Raw genomic sequence first — 20,918 nt, 5'->3', positions numbered from 1 at the left:
TGATAGTTTTTTTTTTATTTTATCGGTTTATATTTAAGATGCATCATGAACTAAAGCAGGAAAATGCTACATATGAGCAAATATGTTGTTTACTATAAACATCCACATATTTATAATTAAAAAAACTATTCTCTGTTTTTGTAATTTTCTCCCCCATCCCATCTGCTGACTACATCTATGCCAATGTTGTGCTGCAACCATCTGCTAGGAGGTGTGCAAGAATAGCCTAGTGTAACTCACCTCCCTCTATGGGGAGTTCCAAGATTCCACCCAACATGTCTAAAATGACACAACGGAGATCAACAACTTGCCAAGTATGGAGTTACAGGCACATATTCAGGTCTCAGCAGTACATAGCACAGGATGTTGGTACAGAAATGGATGGAATGAAATAGCACTGCAAGAAATACTAATGGGCTAAAAATAAAATAAAGGCGATACCCAGTAAGACAATGTTTGAAACATTGATCAGTGAACATAGTGAATTGATAATATCGGGATGAACTTTAATTGTTAGTTGAACAATAAGAATGAGCAAACTGTATAATACAAACAGTTGCTGACATGCTTTAAAAATGTGTATTAATTTACTTCAATTCAACCAGTATATATTTAAAAAAGTGTAAGAAAACTGAACATTTCAAGACTAACTAACTAATAAGAATCAAGTATGTACATTATCGGTGTTACAATAAAATAAAATTACCTCATTTGGAGGGCACCCTAGATCAGGCAGACCTGTTTTATTCCCAATCCTGCCTGGTTTTTTACATACATACAATAGCTTGCTGTCACAGTTTTCAAGCTTCCATCGACCCAACTGTGAGTTAAGAAAGTTTTACCATCAATAAATGAATTAAGAAGTTCACATTTTCCAAGTGCAATATTCTACATACATAAGAAGAACTTGCATTTACATAGTGCCTTTTACGACCTCAGGACATCCCAAAGCGTTTCACAGCCAATTAAGCATTTTTGAAATGTTGTCACTGTTGTAATGTAGGGAATGCTGCAGCTAATTTTCACAAAGCAAGGTACCACAAACAGCAATGTGATCGTGATCAGATAATCTGATTTTTAATTATGTTGGTTGCATAGAAACATACAAATTAGGTGCAGGAGCAGGCCATTCGGCCCTTTGAGCCTGCACCACCATTCAATAAGATCATGGCTGATCATTCAACCTCAGTACCCCTTTCCTGCTTTCTCTCCATACCCCTTGATCCCTTTACCCGCAAGGGCCATATCTAACTCCCTTTTGAATATATCTAACGAACTGGCCTCAACAACTTTTTGCGGTAGAAAATTCCACAGGTTAACAACTCTCTGAGTGAAGAAGTTTCTCCTCATCTCGGTCCTAAATGGCTTACACCTTATTCTTAGACTGTGACCCCTGGTACTGGAACTCCACAGCAACGGGAACATTCTTCCTGCCTCTAACCTGTCCAATCCCATCAGAATTTTATATGTTTCTATGAGATCCCCTCTCATTCTTCTAAACTCCTGTGGATACAAGCCCAGTTGATCCAGTCACTCCTCATGTCAGCCCTGCCATGCCAGGAATCAATCTGGTGAACCTTCGCTGTACTCCCTCAATAGCAAGAACATCCTTCCTCAGATTAGGAGACCAAAACTGAACACACTATTCCAGGTGTGGCCTCACCAAGGCTCTGTACAACTGCAGTCAGACCTCCCTGCTCCTATACTCAAATCCTCCAGCTATGAAGCCAACATGTCATTTGCCTTCTCCACTGCCTGCTGTACCTGCATGCCAAACTTCAATGACCGAGGTAACATGACACCCAGGTCTCGTTGCACCTCCCCTTTTCCTAATCTGTCACCATTCAGATAATATTCTGTCTTCCTGTTTTTGCCACCAAAGTGGATAACCTCACATTTATCCACATTATACTGCATCTGCCATGCACTTGCCCAATCACCCAACCTGTCCAAATCACCCTGCAGCCTCTTACCCTCCTCCTCACTGCTCACACCGCCACCCAGCTTAGTGTCATCTGCAAACTTGGAGATATTAATTCAATTCCTTCATCTAAAATCACTGATGTATATTGTAAATAGCTGGGGTCCCAGCACTGAACCCTGCGGCACCCCACTGGTCACTGCCTGCCATTCTGAAAAGGACCTGTTTATTTCGACTCTCTGCTTCCTGTCTGCCAACCAATTCTCTATCCACTTCAATACAATACCCCCAATACCATGTGTTTTAATTTTGCACACTAATCTCGTGTGGGACTTTGTCAAAAGCCTTTTAAAAGTTCAAATACACCACATCCACTGGTTCTCTCTTGTCCACTCTACAAGTTACATCCTCAAAAAATTCCAGAAGATTTGTCAAGTATGATTTCCCTTTCATAAATCCATGCTGACTTGGACCGATCCTGTCACTGCTTTCCAAATGCGCTGCTATTTAATCTTTAATAATTGATTCCAACATTTTCCCCACCACCGATGTCAGGCTAACTGCTTTATAATTACCTGTTTTCTCTCTCCCTCCTTTTTTAAAAAGTGGTGTTACATTAGCTACCCTCCAGTCCATAGGAACTGATCCAGAGTCAATAGAATGTTGGAAAATGATCACCAATGCATCCACTATTTTCTAGGGCCACTTCCTTAAGTACTCTGGGATGCAGCCTATCAGGCCCTGGGGATTAATCGGCCTTCAATCCCATCAATTTCCCAAACACAATTTCTTGACTAATAAAGGATTTCCTTCAGTTCCTCCTTCTCACTAGACCCTCGAACCCCTAGTATTTCCGGAAGGTTATTTGTGTCTTCCTTAGTGAAGACAGATCCAAAGTATTTGTTCAATTGGTCTGCCATTTCTTTGTTCCCCATTATAAATTCACCTGATTCTGACTTCAAAGGACCTACATTGGTCTTCACTAATCTTTTTCTCTTCAGATATCTATAGAAGCTTTTGCAGTCAGTTTTGGGATAAGTATTGGCCAGGACACTGGGGAGAACTCCCCTGCTCTTCTTCGAATAGTGCCATAGGAGCTTTTACATCCACCTGAGAGTTTAACGTCTCAACTGAAAGATGGCACCTCTGACAGTGCAGTGCTCCCTCAGTACTACACTGGAATGGCAGCTTGAATCTTGTGCTCAGGTCTGGTGTGGGATTTGAAACGACTGAGTCACGGCTAGTGGAGGAAACTCCAAGCCACAGTGTGCCACATTCAACACGTGGACATAAAAATATATGAGCAACAAAGTAGTGAATAATTAGTTTAATTTAAGTTTTTACGAAAAATGTTTAAGTAAAATGATGCTTCATGTTCAGGATGAATATGCATTTGAGAATGACGTTTCCACAGATTTATTTGGGATTATGGAGAGTGGCCTTAAATATAGCACTTGAAGGGATTGTTCTTGATTTGTTTTTGTTATTTTACTTTGAAGGCTTTTTTCATAGGTTTAAGTGCTTTTTCCAAAATTTAAATGGAAAAGATCATGGCAACCGAATTTCTGGTAAGTGAACATTATTTCCACTCTCCATTAAGCACTCTAGGCCCTTCAGTGCCCACCAGTCGTAGAAGACCTCAAGCGAAAAGTGGACTATGTTGTCATGGAGGGATCGGAATGCTGAAGGGGACAGGAGGGAAATTGGTGGTTCAGGCAGGAAACTGTCTGGATGCATGCAGATGAGACCCGAGGGAGTTAAAATCTCCAAGGCCTCACACAGCCAAGGTCAGGACAATTGGCACCTGTCTAATTCCCACCCAGAGTTAAAATCGAGGCTCAACAGTCTGTTCATGAATTAAGGAAATGCACTCATAGAAGAGAGAATGTAGAAGTAATGGATTAGTAAAGAACTTGCCTTTCCTGAATAGGATACACAGTGTTTTGTGGTGTTAAAGGGGACATTAGGCTCAGCCTGGTCCCAGTAAGTGAAAGTCACAGAAGATCCATCTGACCACTTGAACAAGGCTGGGAATTGGTTACTTCTTAATCCGGTCCAAACTTCATATCTGTTATCTAAAGAACAACTTAAGTAACAATAGCTAGGGAAATTCAATGGAGATTAATGTTGTAAAGAAGGTCAACAACTTGGAAATAATTTAAAGGACCAATAGTACATCAAATTGCATAGTTGAATTTTGATATTTGCAAGTGAAGTTACACAGACTTTAACCTGGAAACATTGCAGTACATAGTTGGTAATGAACAATTTCCATCAAAAAGATTGGATTTTGGAAATCTGTACTATGTCAACACAATATCAATAACGGCTTTCAGAAAACATTTTGTAAATAATGCCAAAAATGGTATGTTCACTTTATTCAGAAAATGAGATCGATATTTGAGGGCTGCAAACTGCCAAGTCAATAACTGTGCTCCAGCAATTGTTTTACAAATCATAGACTTGCAATATGGATCATCCTGAAGATTCCTGTGTCAGCTTTTGCTAGTTTTCCAGGGTGATATGTACACATATTTTTTCAGATTTAAACTAGGCTTGTTACACTATTTTTGCTGCTGGGGAGAAAAAAAAAGTTTATGCTTATTCTTACCTTCATGAAGATTGCTAACAACTAGTTCCACATCCGCCAATGAATGCATGCTAAGCAGTTGACTTTCATTGGATTGACAGGAGCTATTTGCATCATCCCAATTCAACTCTTCCTTGTGCATATAAAAGCAGAAGCCATTGTATGCAAACCAGCCAGCTTCACATTCCGTATTAGAGTACTTCCAAGGATCTGCGAATAAAGCAGCCAAAATAAATTTTAATTTAATACGTCAACTTCAACATTATTTTGTATAGTTTCCTTCTTGTATATTAATGTCATGTATGTACATGCTGTTTGTAGCCACCAGATGGTGTCATTGTTGGAGGCCACTGAGCAGCACGCACATGGTGCTGCTCTGGTATAAAAGGCCAGCCATTTTGTGAGTCAGACACTTTGGGCTTAAATAAAGCAGAAGCAAGGTTTTGTACCTTGCTTAGTTAAACAGTACTCAGTTTGAACATTGCATACATAACATTTGACGACGAGAATACAAGAACCTTTGTTTGCAAAATGAGCACAACTGGATTTTTAGAGCGATTCGTGGAGGGAGAAGATTGGGCAGACTTTGTGAGCCGTTTGAACCAGTACTTCGTGGCCAACAAAATGAAGGGGGTCGACGATGCAGATCAGTGCCGGGTTGTGTTCCTCACTGTGTGCGGTTCAAAGATCTACGGTCTGCTAAAGAATCTATTCATGCCTAGTGATCCAACAGAGAAAACGTATGAGGGGCTATATACATTGGGACTGGGAGCACCTCAAGCCAGACGATGGCATCACCATCTCGAGATACAGGTTTTATACACACGTTCGATCGGAGGGCCAGAGCACAGGGGAATTCGTTGTTGACCTGCGACGTCGAGCGGCACCGTGCAAGTTCGGGATGGTGTTGGCAGACATGCTGCGGGATTTCTTTGTTATCAGTATCAACCACGAGGCGATCCTGCGCAAACTTCTGACGGTAGAGGAGTTGGATTTAAAAAGGGCCATCCAGATTAATTTGTATTAGTATTTATCTGTACCAAGTGCATTGCAGCAAACAATGCCACCTGAAGATGTAATCATTCCCGGGCATTGGTTCACCTCCCTGCATCCAGGATGGGCAATCCCATCTCCTGGTACAGATCGAAGAAAATGTGTGAGTTTAGGGGAACAAATCATCAGGTCAGAGAGACAAAAGGGGGAATTTTAAAACAAGTGGGTTTGGGTCGGGCAAGATGTGAAAATTAGGGAAAAAATCTCAAATCCACCCCTAGCCCGTCCACTTCTGGTTTTAGCAGAGGCAAGACTGGTAGAGGTGATGGGGTGGGGGGTGGGGGGGGGGGGGGGGATGAGATGCGGGCAACCAACTCACTCCCAGGAGGTCAGACCTTGAGAAATCTGGCAGCTAAAGGGAGGCGAGGGCTGCTTCGTGGAAGAGACAAGTGCCTTTACAGCACTGCTTGCAGTCCAAGAGGAGCAGAGGTGCTTCCTCCCAACCCACAAAGCTTACCAGCTCGCCATCAGGATCACCATAACCCATGATCAGACCCTCCCAGGTTTCTATTTATGACAACTGTATAAATCAGTGATTCCTCTGGCAAAGACGGGAGCATCTGCTCGCATCCTTTTTCCATTACCCTCCTCTGTCAATCTGTGTGTTCATTACTCTCTCTCCAGCTACCCATGTTTCTCTTTTTGTTGCGGTCTTTCGGATGTTCTCCCTCTGACAATGTGTTCATCTCTCCATTCCAATGAGGGCCCCTGGTGCTTTCTGTTATTCTACTCTCTCAACTGTAGAATATTCCTTCAGTGAACTCTAGCTTTTTCTTCCAGCCTCTTCCAACATCACTCCCCCACACAGTTGATGAGTATACAGACTATTTCAGGCGCCACTCTGCTCCCTGGGCCCTGATCAGCATGCTGTAGAAGATGTTCCTCTGGTATTATGAACAGCTGATCAATTCATTGAAAAGATAAATCAGAGATGCACAAGACTTAGAGTCCCACATCAGGGGCCCCATCGAGTGCCTTAAGTCGCCTCTTCCCCAGGTGAATGTTTTTTCCCCTTCTGTGGTTTGTGTGCTCCAATTGATTTCCCAATAATTAATTACTAAATATAATGCAAGAATGAGTATACCTGGCAAGTTTTGCCAAGAAGAGGGCAGGGTTGATGACAGTTTAATTTATATGGCAAATACAGCTCGGGCCACTGAATAGCTTGCATTTTGATTTATAGCAGTTTATTTCCAAACAATTCCACCTGGTGCCCTAGCATCATTTTGACAGTAGTAGTGCCAATTAAGATAGTCCAAATAGATGTGTAAGGTTGTCTGACTAAAGTGGGAAGAATTGAGAAATAAAAATAAGAGATGAACCAGTAATGGAATGGGAGGAATTGATTTCACAAGAATTTGTGCAGCAATAAAAAGTTTAATCCCTCAACCGTTCGGTGGACTTTGCCAGCTGATCAGTGCTCGACATGGACCAAAAAACTAATTCAACAAAACAAAATAAAGTGAGGTGTGGTATTCGCTTCTACACTGCTATTTGCTTGAAAGTGTGTTTATATAGGTGTTAGGACTGAGCTGAGCAGTGATGATCAAACAGATGACCAAAAGTGCACCATGAGGAACAGCCATTTGGTTGAGATATCAGAGGGCTGCTGGCACACATAAAACCATATTCTAAGGCCTTCAGGCATGGCGAGGTAAAGAAAAGCAAATTACACTTACCAATTGGTTCCATCCTTGTCTGATTGAACGGTTTTTTGCAGACATATGGTAGGGCAGCTTCACAAGGGCTAGTTTGCCAGCGACCGTCAGACTCAAAGTTCATTATAGCACAGCTGGATTCCTCAAGATGATAAAATAAACCAAGTGCACCTAAACATAAAAAGTTGCAAAATTTCAGCCGAAAGGCCTTACCAGTATCTGGGAATAATTATTTAGTTGGTTTTGTTTCAGAGGGGCTGGAGGTAAATTAAAAATAGGTGTATGACATTCCACATCTTCCATAAAATGATCAACGTTTCAATTAGTTCATCAAGATCATCAAAGTATCTTGGCTCAGAAGATCAGGAAGTAGAATCAGTATGGGTGGAGATAAGAAATAACATGGGGCAGAAAACAATGGTTGGAATAATTTATAGGCTCCCCTAATAGCTACACCATTGGACAAGAGTATTAATCAAGAAATAATAGGAGCTTGTAACAAAAGGTAAGAAAATAATCATGGGGGACTTTAATCTGCATATAGATTGGGCAAATCAAATTAGCAAGGTTAGTCTTGAGGACGAGTTCATGGAATGTATTAGAGACAGTTTCACAGAACAATAAGTCATGGAACCAATCAGGGAACGAACAGCTATTTTTGATCTTGTTTTGTGTAATGAGACAGGGTTAATTAGTAAACTTCTAGTTTATAATTATAAACTCCACAGGAAAAGTGATCCATCCATGGCTAATTAAAAGAAGTTAAGGATAGTATTAGATTAAAAGAGGCTTATAATGCTGCAAAGAATAGCAGTAAGCCTGAGGATTGGGAGAGCTTTACAAACCAGCAAAGAATGACCAAAAAATTTATAAAAAAGGGAGAAAATAGAACAGGAGAGTAAATTAGCAAGAAATATAAAAACAGATTGTAAGAGCTTGTACAAGTATATAATGAGGCTGGAGGCTGAGAGGGGAGAAATTATATGGGGGAACATGGAAATAGCAGAAGTTTTAAACAAATATTTGGTATCTGTCTTTACAGTCGAAGGCACAAAAAGTATACCAAAAATAGAGGGGAACCAAGGGAGTAAGGAACTTAAAGTAATTACTGTCAATAGAGAAAAAGTACTTGAGACACTAATGGGACTAAAAGTCGACAAATCCCCTGGACCTGATGGCCTACATCATAGGGTTCTAAAGAGGTGGCTGGAGAGATAATGGATGCATTGGTTGTGATCTTCCAAAATTCGCTAGATTCAGGAAAAGTCCCAGTGGATTGGAAGGTAGCAAATGGAACTCTGCTATTCTAGAAAGGAGGGAGAGAATAAACCAGGAACTACAGGCCAGTTAGCCTAAAATGCTGGAATCCATTATTAAGGAAGTGGTAATAGGGTACTTAAAAGAAAGACTTGGATTTATATAGCGCCTTTCATGACCACCAGATGTCTCAAAGCACTTTACAGCCAATGAAGTACTCTTGGGAGTGTAGTCACTGTTGTAATGTAGGAAACACAGCAGCCAATTTGCGCACAAGCAGGTACCCACAAATAGCAATGTGATAATGACCAGATAATCTGTTTTTTATGTTATGTTGATTGAGAAATAAATATTGGCCAGAACACCGGGGATAATTCCCCTGCTCTTCTTCAAAATAGTGTCATGGGAACTTTTTCATTCACTTGAGAGAGTGGACTGGACCTTGATTTAATGTCTCATCCGAAAGACGGCACTTCAGACAGTGCAGCGGAGCTCCCTCAACACTGCACTGGAGTGTCAGCTTAGATTTTTTTGTACTGAAGTCCCTGGAGTGGGACTTGAACCCACAACCTTCTAACTCAGAGGCAAGTGTGCTACCCACTGAGCCACAGCTGACACTAAAAACAAGGTTGACTCTGCCTAATCATATGATGATGTTCTATGAAAAGTAAATCATATTTGACAAATATATTAAGAGTTTTTTTGAGGATGTAACTAGCAGGGTAGATAAAGGGGAACAAGTGGATGTAGTATTTTTGCATTTCAAAAAGACATTCAATAAGGTGCCACATAAAAGGTTATTAAGCAAGATAAGGGTGCATGGGGTTCGGGGTTAGATATTAGCATAGATAAAGGATTGGTTAACAGACAGAAAACAGAGAGTAGGGATAAACAGCCATTTTCAGATTGGCAGGCTGTAACTAGTGTGTGCCACAAGGATCAGTGCTTGGGCCTTAGCTATTTAGTGAGTGGGCAATAATGTGGCAGATGAAATATAATGTGGGGAAATGTGAGATTATTCACTTTAAAACAGAAATGTTTTAAATGGTGAGAAACTATTAAATGTTGGTGTTCAGAGGGATGGGTGTCCTACTACAAGAAACAGAGTTAGCATGCAGGCACAGCAAGCAATTAAGACGACAAATGGCATGTTGGTCTTATTGCTAGAGGGTTGGAGTACAAGAGTAAGGAAGTCTTGCTACAATTGTACAGGGCTTTGGTAAGATCACACCTGGAGTACTGTGCACAGTTTTGGTCTCCTTATTGAAGGAAAGGATAAACTTGCTTTGGAGGCAGTTCAGAGAAGGTTCACTAGATTGATCTCTGGGATAAGAGTATTGTCCTATGAGGAGAAATTGAGCAGATTGGGCTTATACTCTCTGGAGCCAAGAAGAATGAGAGGTGATCTCATTGAAACATAAGATTCTGAGGGGGATCGACAGGGTTGATGCTGAGAGATTGCTTCCCCTGGCTGGAGAGTCTAGAGTAGGGAACTTAGTCTCAGAATAAGGAGCCGGCCTTTTAAGACTGAGATAAGGAGGAATTTTATCACTCAGAGGGTTGTGAATCTTTGGAATTCTCTGCTTCAAAGTGCTGTGGATGCTCAGTTGTTGAGTATATTCAAGGCTGAGAGAGATAGATTTTTGGACTCCAGAGTAATTAAGGGATATAGGGATAGTGCAGGAAAGTGGAGTTGAGGTCAAAGATCAGCCATGGTCTTATTGAATGGTGGAGCAGGCTCGAGGGGCTGTATGGCCGACTCCTGTTCCTAATCCTTATGTTCTTATGACCTCCATGTGAGGCATTATGCAAGAGAAATTCAATGGAAAGTAAAAAAAGATAGGAAAGAAACAAAAATCAGAAAAATATTTAACTTGAACAGGAGAGATAGAATATAAAAAACAAAACTTCAGAAATTGAGAAAAACAATCAAAAAAGCAACAAACAGAAGAAATAGAAACAGAATGATCTTGATAATTGAAGGACAGAACAAGAAATTAGCAGAAAAAGGAAAGGAGAATAAAGAGACAAAAAAGGGAAAGGGTAGAAAATGAGGAAAAAGCCTTTTCTGTAATGCTCAGGTTGACTTCATTTGATTGATGCCAAAACCATTTTTTCTTCTAAACCCTAAATATCTAAACATATAATTTTGTTGTGAATTGTCACTGTGATCTGCATTCTGATTGTTAGTATTAACATCTATCACCATTAGTTTTCTGTTGTATGCCACACATTCTCTTCCAAACTAATACAACACAGCTTTTTAAACTGAAAAATATTTATTTACCATCATCGAAATTAGCAAATACCAGAGGTGTTCCATCTGACCACTGCCAGCCACCAGCCACGTTCAGTTGATTCAGACCAATCCACATTTTTTTCGGAACATTTGGTTGCTCTATTAAAAGAACATGTTAATTATAATGAAATATTTAATTCAGGTAACATGTATGTGCTTTGGTTATTACTTTTCAGGCCAAACAGACAAACATGTGGGAAAACCAGTGGCAGGAGGCTTCATGGGGACTCATGTGAACCTGAAGATTGGGGTGGGTCAGCCACAATCTCTGGGCAGGCTGTACATTGAGGCTTGGAGGGCAGGCAGTCGGTGATCGCGGAGCAGCCTGCAGATCGAGGATGGGATGGAGAAGAGAGGCTGTGATCGGCAGAAGGGAGGCCAAAGGCTTCCTTGAGGGGCCAGGGGAAGCACTTGTCTTCTGGTGCTGGCAGCTCCTGCCTCCCTCTTACTGCACAGTGCCCGGTTTCCTAAGCCCTGGGAAATACAACTGCCAGCAGTTAAATTTAAATGTGGCTTCTAACTGCACTGAGGACCTTATTTAAATATGTCTCGCATGTACAAGATGGGACACTCACAGAGCTCGAAGTGCCCCACTGTAAAAAAACACAACAAGCGGGTCTACGGTGCAATGGGGATGTGTTCCCTTTTTTAGGGTTAACCCCTCCCCCCCGCCATGACCTTCTCCCGTCTGTCGTCAGGAGGGTAATATCGAGGCCCTCAAGTTTGAATCTCAGTTTCAACAGCAATTTGAACTTGCAAAATATCTGAAGACAAGAGGAGTTAGGAGGACTGATATCACTCTACAGTTAGATAATTCTTGTTGGCTACCAATGCAGAAGGTCGTGGTCTGAGCCATTCTTCCTCTTCAGTGAGAGAAAGCAGCAACAGTGGGAGAGCTAAAGGAGAAAGAAAAGTGCCATACCATTTGGCAATGTATTGATGCCACCTAGTGTTGCAAATCAATTATTTACAGTAGTTTCAATAGAAAAGCTAAAATATTAAGAAAACTCTCGTGTCAAAGTTCCTGCTTTAGTGCAACTATTCTGTGGTAGGCAGATGGTGAATTATGTGGAAATTACACATGGAACAGGCCATTCAGCCCAACAAATTCTTGTTGGTGTTTATCCACCACATGAGCAGTAGTCCTAAACCCATGTGCTCACTCCATTTCCTTATCCCTATATCTCCTTCTCCTTCAATCATCTAGCTATCCAAGCACCTTTGGATGTCTTTCTACATTGAAGGGTGGTGGTAGTTGTCGCTGTTGTAATAGTACTGGTAGTTGTCGCTGTTGTAATAGTACTGGTAATAACCTATTCTTAAAAGTTGACATGGTTTCACCTTCAATCACTAACTCTGGTAGTGCATTCCACAGCCTCTCAACCCTCTGTGTAAACAAAGTTTCTTCTGGTCTCCTAAATGTAATCATCTATCTATGTCCTTTGTTCTAAATGCCTAAAGCACTGGAAACAGTCTGTCTCTTAACTAGTTTGTCCCATCCCTTCAGAATTTGAAACAACTGTATCAAATGACCCTATAATCTCACTTGATCTAGTGGTAACAGCCTCAATTTTTCAGAAGCTTTCTTTGCAGCCGTACTTCCTCATACCAGGCAACATTCAAGTGGTTCTGCACTGTGCCCTCTCCATTGCCTCAACATCTTTCCTATAGCACGGAGCCCAAAATTGCAAATAGTACTTGGACTGTGGTCTTACTAAGATTTTATATAGATTCACCATTACATTTCACCTTTCATATGCTATACCTTTTGCCATAAAATCCAGTATTCCACCAGCTTTTTTATGGCCTTACCCATTTAATGTGCTGTTTTAATGTCTTGTGAACCTGAACCCCCTGCTTTTCCACATTAACCAACCTTCGGCCATTCAAAGTATAACAACTATTATTTTTTTACAAATCCAAATAAGTTGCAGCATAGCTAAATGTTACATCTAAGTTGGGCTGAATTCTTCGCAGAATTTTAACTGAACATTACCAAATTAGTTTGATACATTTTATTTAACAACATAATTACAGATTAGTCTAAATTTTCACAATTTGTTAGTATTAATGGAGACTGAGTGCTATGTATTTAGTGAGACAGAAAATCTTGGTTTGTTTTGACAGAGCACTTCATGTATGTCATGGATGATTAACACTGGAACTCACCAGCAATGTACTTTTGTACTTCTGGATCCGCAACACTCAGTAAATCCCCTCCTTGACTCTGACAGGAAAGGCGGGCCTCATTCCAGGAGAGAAGAGACTGAAAATTAAATTGGTAACAAGTCTGTTGTGCACCATCTTTCTCCCAGAAAGTTTTGCATTCAGTATCTGTAAAACAAACAAACAAAACACTGAAATAGAATGTATCTTTATCGTGCTGAATAAACACAACAAATATTGTAACTCATTTGTTTAATAGTTAATTTGAGAGAGGGGGAGGAAAAGCAAAAGATTGCATTCAAAATAAATTACTATCTCAAGCAGTTAGGGAAAAAAATAATTGCAGATCTGCTGTGTTGGTGCCAAAAAATGGCTATACTGCTAATAAAACCAACAGGTTTGTCAGCAAGCTGTTGTCACAGAGGCTGTCCGACAGACTGCTAGCAATTCCCCAACCCAACTTCATTATAGCAAGGGAGGAAATTTTCACATTATAGTAACTAATTAGATATGAAAAATTGACTATTTTTTGGTTAAATTAATTGACAGAACTGTATAAAGTTGCTTCAGGGTATGAAAGCTGGGATTTTTTGCTTCTGTATTCCCCAACTCACCAATTTCAATCTATTAAAATGACTGGGATGCACAAAAGTAGAAAATTGCATGTATTGTGTCTAAATAGAGATAGCTTTTTCCCTAAATTGAACACAATCCAACAGTGTTTTCACCTTCTTCCACAGCAAACATTCACATATGTGCAGATGTAAAAACTAATATTGTCACCATGAGTTAGAAGTGCAAGCAGCTAAGGCAGCCATTTTGCCAATAAAAACAAAGCCCCAACAATCCATTGCTGGATTGTCATCTGTCCGTTCGTTTCCCCCCCGCCACACACCTCCCCTTCCACTCATTAAAAAAAAACACCCATTTACTTTTAGAAACTACAAAACAAGAATTAGATTTAGAAATATGGCAAATGGAATTGCAAAGCCAGTAATGCGTGTGGCATGAATAATGCAAGCCTTCTTGGATCCACACGGTATCCAGGGCGAGTACATAGGCATTAAGTGTTGGACGGTTGAGGTGCTTAAGCACAAACTGAACACTCTGCATTGTACAGAAAGAGGAAAGGTCCATGGAACACAAGTTCGAGGAAGCGGTCACTCCATGGGCAGAGGAGTTAGCAGTTGGATGCTGGAAGTAATGTTCAGACTACTTCGGTTTCTAATTTTAGTCCATCATTTGGATTCAGAAACTCAATGCAAAGTAAGTCACATTTACAGATGGTATCAAATGAGGAATGGCAGTGAAATTAAGAGGCAGTTCAGAAATCTGAGCACAAATTGTACAAAATATTTGTGGGCAGTACAATGGCAGATTAAATTTAATACAAACAAAATGTAGACTACTGCACATAGGGAGGAAAAATGGGTGACACACATGGACAATTTTGAAATAGCCAAAGATGAATTTGAAAGAGACGCAAGAGTCTTAGTAACACTCCACATATCCCAATTAAGGCAGAACAACAATCAGCAAAACCAACAGAATGTTGAACTACATAACCAAACTAGTAGAATACAAGTGCCAGGAGAAGCTGTGGCCAAAACATACAGTGCTCCAGTCAGAGACACATTGAGTACTGTAGCCAGTTGTAGTTGCTGAGAAGTAAGGAAAATATTCAAGTGCTGGAGGTAGTGCAAAGAGCCACAAGGCTGATCACTGGTGTCAAAGGTCCGTTATGAGGAAAGACTGGAAAAACCTGGACACTGCAGTCTGGAGAGGTGGGTATCGATTTTAGGGAGACCGTGGCCTAAGCGAGCGGCTGGCCCATTAGGGAGAGGCAGCAGGGAAGCCCAGCTGATTTTAATGGTTGGGCCTCATTATCACGTCCCTGGCTGACTTCCCAACCAAAATGCCCTGGAAGTTGTCAGGAAATGGCTGTCTCGGCATTAAATATAGAAACATAGAAAATAGGTGCAGGAGTAGGCCATTTGGCCCTTTGAGCCTGCACCACCATTCAATATGATCATGGCTGATCATGCAACTTCAGTACCCCATTCCTGCTTTCACTCCATACCCCTTGATCCCTTTAGCCGTAAGGGCCACATCTAACTCCCTTTTGAATACATCTAACGAACTGGCCTCAACAACATTGTGTGATAGAGAATTCCACAGGTTCACAATTCTCTGAGTGAAGAAGCTTCTCCTCATCTCGGTCCTAAATGGCTTACCCATTATCCTTAGACTGTGACCCCTGTTTCTGGACTTCCCCAACATCGGGAACATTCTTCCTGCATCTAACCTGTCTAAACCCGTCAGAATTGTATATGTTTCTATGAGATCCCCTCTCATTCTTCTAAATTCCAGTGAATAAAAGCCTAGTCGATCCAGTCTTTCTTCACATGTCAGTGCTGCCATCCTAGGAATCAGTCTGGTGAACCTTAGCTGCACTCCCTCAATAGCAAATTAAAACCAGGAGGCCACCACTGGTGACCACAGGAAACAGTCCCCAACACTGAGGCAAGTCTTCAAACTCCCCTGCACCCCTACCGTTCCAAGGTAACGGAGGGATGAACTTATACAGTTAAGGGAATTACAAAAAGATATCAATAGAATAAGTGAATGGGGAACTCTGGAAAATGGATTTCAATATAGGCAAGTGAGAGGTCATCCACTTTGGACCTAAAAAGGATAGATCAGAACACTTTCTAAATAGTGAAAAACTAGAAGCAGTGGAGGTCCAAAGAGACTTTGGGGTCTATGTACATAGATCATTAAAATGTCACGGGCAGCTACAGAAAATAATCAAAAAGGCTATTGGAATGTTGACCTTTATACAAGGGGTTAGAAGTCATGTTGCAGCTATTCAAAGCCTTGATTAGAACACACCTGGAGTACTGGGCACCACACCTTAGGAAGGTTATATTGGCCTTGGAGAGAGTGCAGCATAGGTTTACCAGAATATCTGGACACCAAGGGTTAAATTACGAGAAGCGATTATACAAACTAGGGTTATATTCCCTGGAATTTAGAAGATTAAGGGGTGATTTGATTGAAGTTTTCAAGATATTAAGGGGAAATGTTAGGATAGATAGAGAGAAACTATTTCCGCTGGTGGGGGAATCTCGGACTAGGGGACATAGCCTAAAATTTATAGCCTGGCTTTTCAGGAGTGAAGCTAGGAGGCATTTCTATTTGCAAAGAATGCTAGAAATTTGAAACTCTCTTCTGCAAATGCCAGTCGATGCTGAGTCAATTGTTAATTTTAAGTCCGAGATTGACAAATTTCTGTTAACCAAAACCATCGGGAATGGTAGCATAGTGGTTAAGTTGCAAGACGAGTAATCCAGAGGCCTGGTCTAATAATCTGAAGGTGTGTGTGTTCAAATCCCACCATGGCAACAGGGGAATTTAAATTCAGTTAATTAAATAAATCTGGAATAAAAAGCTAGTGTCAGTAATGGTGACCATGAAACGACCGGATTGTTGTAAAAACCCATCTGCTTCACTTATGTCCTTTAGGGAAGGAAATCTGGCCTATGTGTGACTCCAGACCCAGAGGAGGTTGACTCTTAACTTCCCTCTGAAATGGCCTAGCAAGCTATTCAGTTGTAACAAACTGCTACAAGAAACAATAAGAATAAAACCAGATGGACGACCTCGGCACCGGCTTCAGATACGACAATGGCACATCCAGCCCAGTCGACTGCCAAGTCCTCCTCAATAATATCTGGGGACTTGTACCAAAATTGGGAGAGCTGTCCCACAGATTAGTCATTCTCACAGAATCATACCTTTCAGCCAATGTCCCAGACTCCTCCATCACCATCCCTGTCCCACCGGCAGGACAGCCCCACCTGAGGAGGTGGCTCAATGATATACAGTCGGGAGGGAGTGGCTCTGGGGGTCCTCAACATTGACTCCGGACCCCATGAAGTTTCATGGCTTCAGGTCAAGTATGGGCAAGAAAACCTCCTGCTGATTACCACCTACCGACCTCCATCAGCTGATGAATCAGTACTCCTCCATGTTGAACACCACTGGAAGAAGCGCTGAAGGTAGCAAAAGCATAGAGTGTACTCTGGGTGGGGGTCTTCAATGTCCATCACTAAGAGTGGCTCGGTAGCAACACGACTGACCAAGACCTTAAGGACAGAGCTGCCAGGTTGGGTCTCCAGCAGGTGGTGAGAACCGACACGACGGAAAAACCTACTTGACCTCATCCTCACCAATCTACCTGTCATAGATGCGTCTGTCCATGACAGCATTGGTAACAGTGATCACTGCACAGTCCTTATGCAGACGAAGTCCCGTCTTCACATTGAAGACGCCCTCCATCGTGTTGTATGGCACTACAACCGTGTTAAATAGGAAAGATTCAGAACAGATCTTGCAGCTCAAAACTGGGCTCCGAGAGGTGCTGTGGGCCATTATCAGCACAGAATTGTATTCCACCACAATCTGTAATCTCATGGCCCGACATATCCCTCATTCTACTATTATCATCAAGCCAGGGGACCAACCTTGATTCAATGAAGAGTGCAGAAGAGCATGCCAGGTGTACCTAAAAATGAGGTACCAACCTGGGGATGCTGCAACACAGGACTACATGCATGATAAACAGCAGAAGCAGCATGCTATTAATAGAGCTAAGTGATCCCACAATCAATGGATCAGATCAAAGCTCTGTAGTCTTACCACATCCAGTTGTGAATGGTGGTGGACAATTAAACAACTAACGGTAGGAGGAAGTTCCATGAATATCCCCATCATCAATGATGGCGGATCCCAACACACAAGTGCAAAAGACAAGCCTGAAGCGTTTACAACCATCTTCAGCAGAAACGCAAATGGATGATCCATATCGGCCTCCTCCTGAGGTCCCTACCATCACAGAAGATAGTCTTCAACCAATTCGATTCACTCCACGTGATATCAAGAAACGGTTGAGTGCACTGGATACAGCAAAGGCTATGGGCCCTGACAACATCCCGGTTGTCGTGCTGAAGATTTGTGCTCCAGAACTAGCCGTGCCTCTAACCAAGCTGTTCCAGTACAGCTACAACACTGGCATCTATCTGCCCAGGTATGTCCTGTTCACAAAAAGCAGGACAAATCTAATCCACCAATTACCACCCCATCTATCTATTCTCAGTTATGTTCAGAATAACTCCACAAGACTGTACACTGTAAGCTCAAACTGATGTGACCTTAGTCTCTTTAATAAAACTCCAGAGTGTCTAAACAATAAGTTAGCAAGCCTTTTATACCATCACAGCACGAGGTGTGGGTGACCCGTAGGACTCCCACAGTCACGCCCTCTGGTGGCAACTATATATAGCTACATACATAACATCACTCCCTCCAAAGTCTTTGTTATAACTATTTACAGGTTGAGATGGTCAGGGGCCCTTCGCTCCCGGGTTGATCGTCTCAGTTCAAAACTGGGTGTGGGTGAGCCGGTCAGGGCATCGCTGCACTGCGGTGCAGTGGGTCTGGCTGGACTGTCCCGAGAGATGGTTTCTTCTTCATGGTTTTCAGCAGGGTCGATTGCTGGTTGTGTGTATTGTGGTGGGTCATCAATGTTGATGTCTTCTTCTGTTTGTTCCTGATTGCCGGTGAAACGCAACCTAGTCTGATCAATATGCTTTCTGCACATTTGGCCATTTGTCAATTTGACTACAAACACCCTACTCCCCTCCTTGGCCAAAACAGTGCCAGCAACCCACTTAGGACCTGGACCATAGTTGAGCACAAACACCGGATCATTCATATCAATATCACGAATCAAAGCCGCGCGGTCATGATACGTGCTCTGCTTTTGCCGCCAGATTTCCACATACTCATTGAGGTCTGGGTTGGGCCTTGTCTTGAGGGCCCTCTTCATAAGAAGTTCGGCGGGCGGGACCCCTGTAAGCAAGTGGGGTCGTGTCCGATAAGCGAGCAGAACGCGAGACAATCAGGTCTGCAAGGAGCCATCCGTCACTCGCTTCAGGCTTTGCTTAATCGTTTGGACTGCCCGCTCCGCTTGGCCATTGGAGGCGGGCTTGAAAGGAGCAGACCTGACATGCTTGATGCCGTTGCGGGTCATGAACTCGCTGAACTCTGAGCTAGTGAAACAGGGTCCATTGTCACTGACAAGGATGTCGAGCAGGCAATGGGTGACAAACATTGCCCTGAGGTTTTCAATGGTGGCTGCGGGCATGCTGGATGACATCATCACACATTCAATCCATTTAGAGTAGGCATCCACAACTACGAGAAACATTTTCCCAAGGAAAGGACTGGCATAATCCACATGAATCCTGGACCTTGGTTTGGAGGGCCATGAGCACAGGCTCAGGGGAGCCTCCCTGGGCACATTGCTCAGTTGTGAGCAACTGTAGCATTGGTGCATGCATGATTCAAGATCTAAGTCGATGCGGGGCCACCACACAAGCGATCTGGCAATGGTCTTCATCATGACTATGCTTGGGTGTGTACTGTGGAGGTCACGTCTCCCCGTCTTTTTTTGGCAAAACCACGCGATTACCCCATAATAAGCAGTCAGACTGAATAGACATTTCATCTTTGCAGCGGTGAAAAAGTTTAAATTCGTCCTGTATTTCCCCGTGAATGGCTGACCAGTTCTCGCATAGGATACAACTCTTTACTTGAGATAGCACCAGGTCCTAGCTGGTCCAGATTTTGATCTGTCGAGCCATGACTGGTGACCCCTCGCTCTCAAAAGCCTCCATGACCATTACCAAGTCTGTGGGCTGTTCCATTTCAACCCTAGTGGTGGGTAGTGGAAGCCGGCTGAGTGCATCAGCACAGTTGTTGGTGCCTGGTCTGTGCCAAATAACATAGTCGTATGCGGAGAGTGTCAGTGCCCATCTTTGGATGCGGGCTAAAGCATTGGTGTTTATACTTTTGCTTTCAGAGAACAGATAAATGAGCGGCTTGTGGTCAGATTCGAGCTCAAATCACAGGCCAAATAGGTACTGGTGCATTTTCCTAACTGCATAAACGCACACTAAGGTCTCTTTTTCAACCATACTATAGGTTCTTTCAGCCTTGGAAAGGCTCCTGGACGTATATGCGACCGGGTGGAGCTTCCCCGATACAATGGCTTGCTGTAGCATACAACCGATCCCGTACGATGAGGCATCACAATCTAGCACTAATCGTTTGCATGGGTCATATAGTAAAAGTAACTTATTAGAGCATAACAGGTTCCTAGCCTTCTCGAAGGCCGTCTCTTGAGATTTACTCCAAACCCAGTCATTACCCTGACGTAGCAACTTGTGCAAAGGTTCTAACAACGTGCTCAACCCAGGTAGAAAGTTACCAAAGTAATTGAGGAGTCCCAGGAACGAATGCAGCTCCGTCACATTTTGGGGTCTAGGTGCAATCTTGATGGCATCAGGCCCACGGACTCCAAGACGGAGGCCATCAGCTGTGATCTTTCTCGCCAAAAATTCAACCTCTGGTACCAGGGAAACACACTTGGAGCGTTTCAGCCTGAGTCCCACTCTGTCCAGGCAACGCAGGACTTCTTCCAGGTTGCGTAGGTGTTCTGTGGTGTCGCGACCGGTGATCAGGATGTCGTCTTGGAACATGACAGTCCTCGGGATGGATTTTAGCAAGCTCTCCATGTTCCTCTGGAATATTGCAGCAGCCGAACGAATCCCAAAGGGCATCGGTGATAAATAAACAGTCCATTGTGCGTGTTGATGCACATCAGCTTTTTCGAGGATTCAGCCAGCTCTTGAGTCATGTAGGTGGAGGTCAGGTCTAACTTGGAAAACGACTTCCCGCCCGCCAGCGTTGCAAATAGGTTGTCAACCTTCGGTAATTTGGACCGTGCCGTCGCTTTTCAAAACCGGGATGATGAGAATGGCCCATTCAGTGAACTCAACAGGCGAAAGGATTCCTTCATGTTGAAGTCAGTCCAGCTCGATCTAGACTTTCTCCATCATCATATAAGGG

The 20,918-nt window shown here is 42.6% G+C and overlaps 1 protein-coding gene across 2 annotated transcripts in view; it reads right to left on the bottom strand.

The window, feature by feature from the left end:
* Positions 1–20,918, bottom strand: part of ly75 (lymphocyte antigen 75) — a 160,178-nt gene that overhangs the window by 115,573 nt on the left and 23,687 nt on the right. For both annotated transcript variants that reach the window (XM_070875562.1, XM_070875563.1), the window contains exons 4-9: positions 12,948–13,112; positions 10,767–10,877; positions 7,244–7,393; positions 4,533–4,721; positions 3,839–3,996; positions 707–820 (exon numbers count right to left, since the gene is read on the bottom strand). In XM_070875562.1, the coding sequence (XP_070731663.1) occupies positions 707–820; positions 3,839–3,996; positions 4,533–4,721; positions 7,244–7,393; positions 10,767–10,877; positions 12,948–13,112 (887 nt within the window). The remainder of the gene's footprint in view (positions 1–706; positions 821–3,838; positions 3,997–4,532; positions 4,722–7,243; positions 7,394–10,766; positions 10,878–12,947; positions 13,113–20,918) is intronic.

Source organism: Pristiophorus japonicus, chromosome 3 (genome assembly GCF_044704955.1).
Source record: "Pristiophorus japonicus isolate sPriJap1 chromosome 3, sPriJap1.hap1, whole genome shotgun sequence".
In the NCBI taxonomy this organism is placed as follows: Eukaryota; Metazoa; Chordata; class Chondrichthyes; family Pristiophoridae; genus Pristiophorus; species Pristiophorus japonicus.
This window is presented reverse-complemented; position numbering and strand designations above follow the sequence as displayed.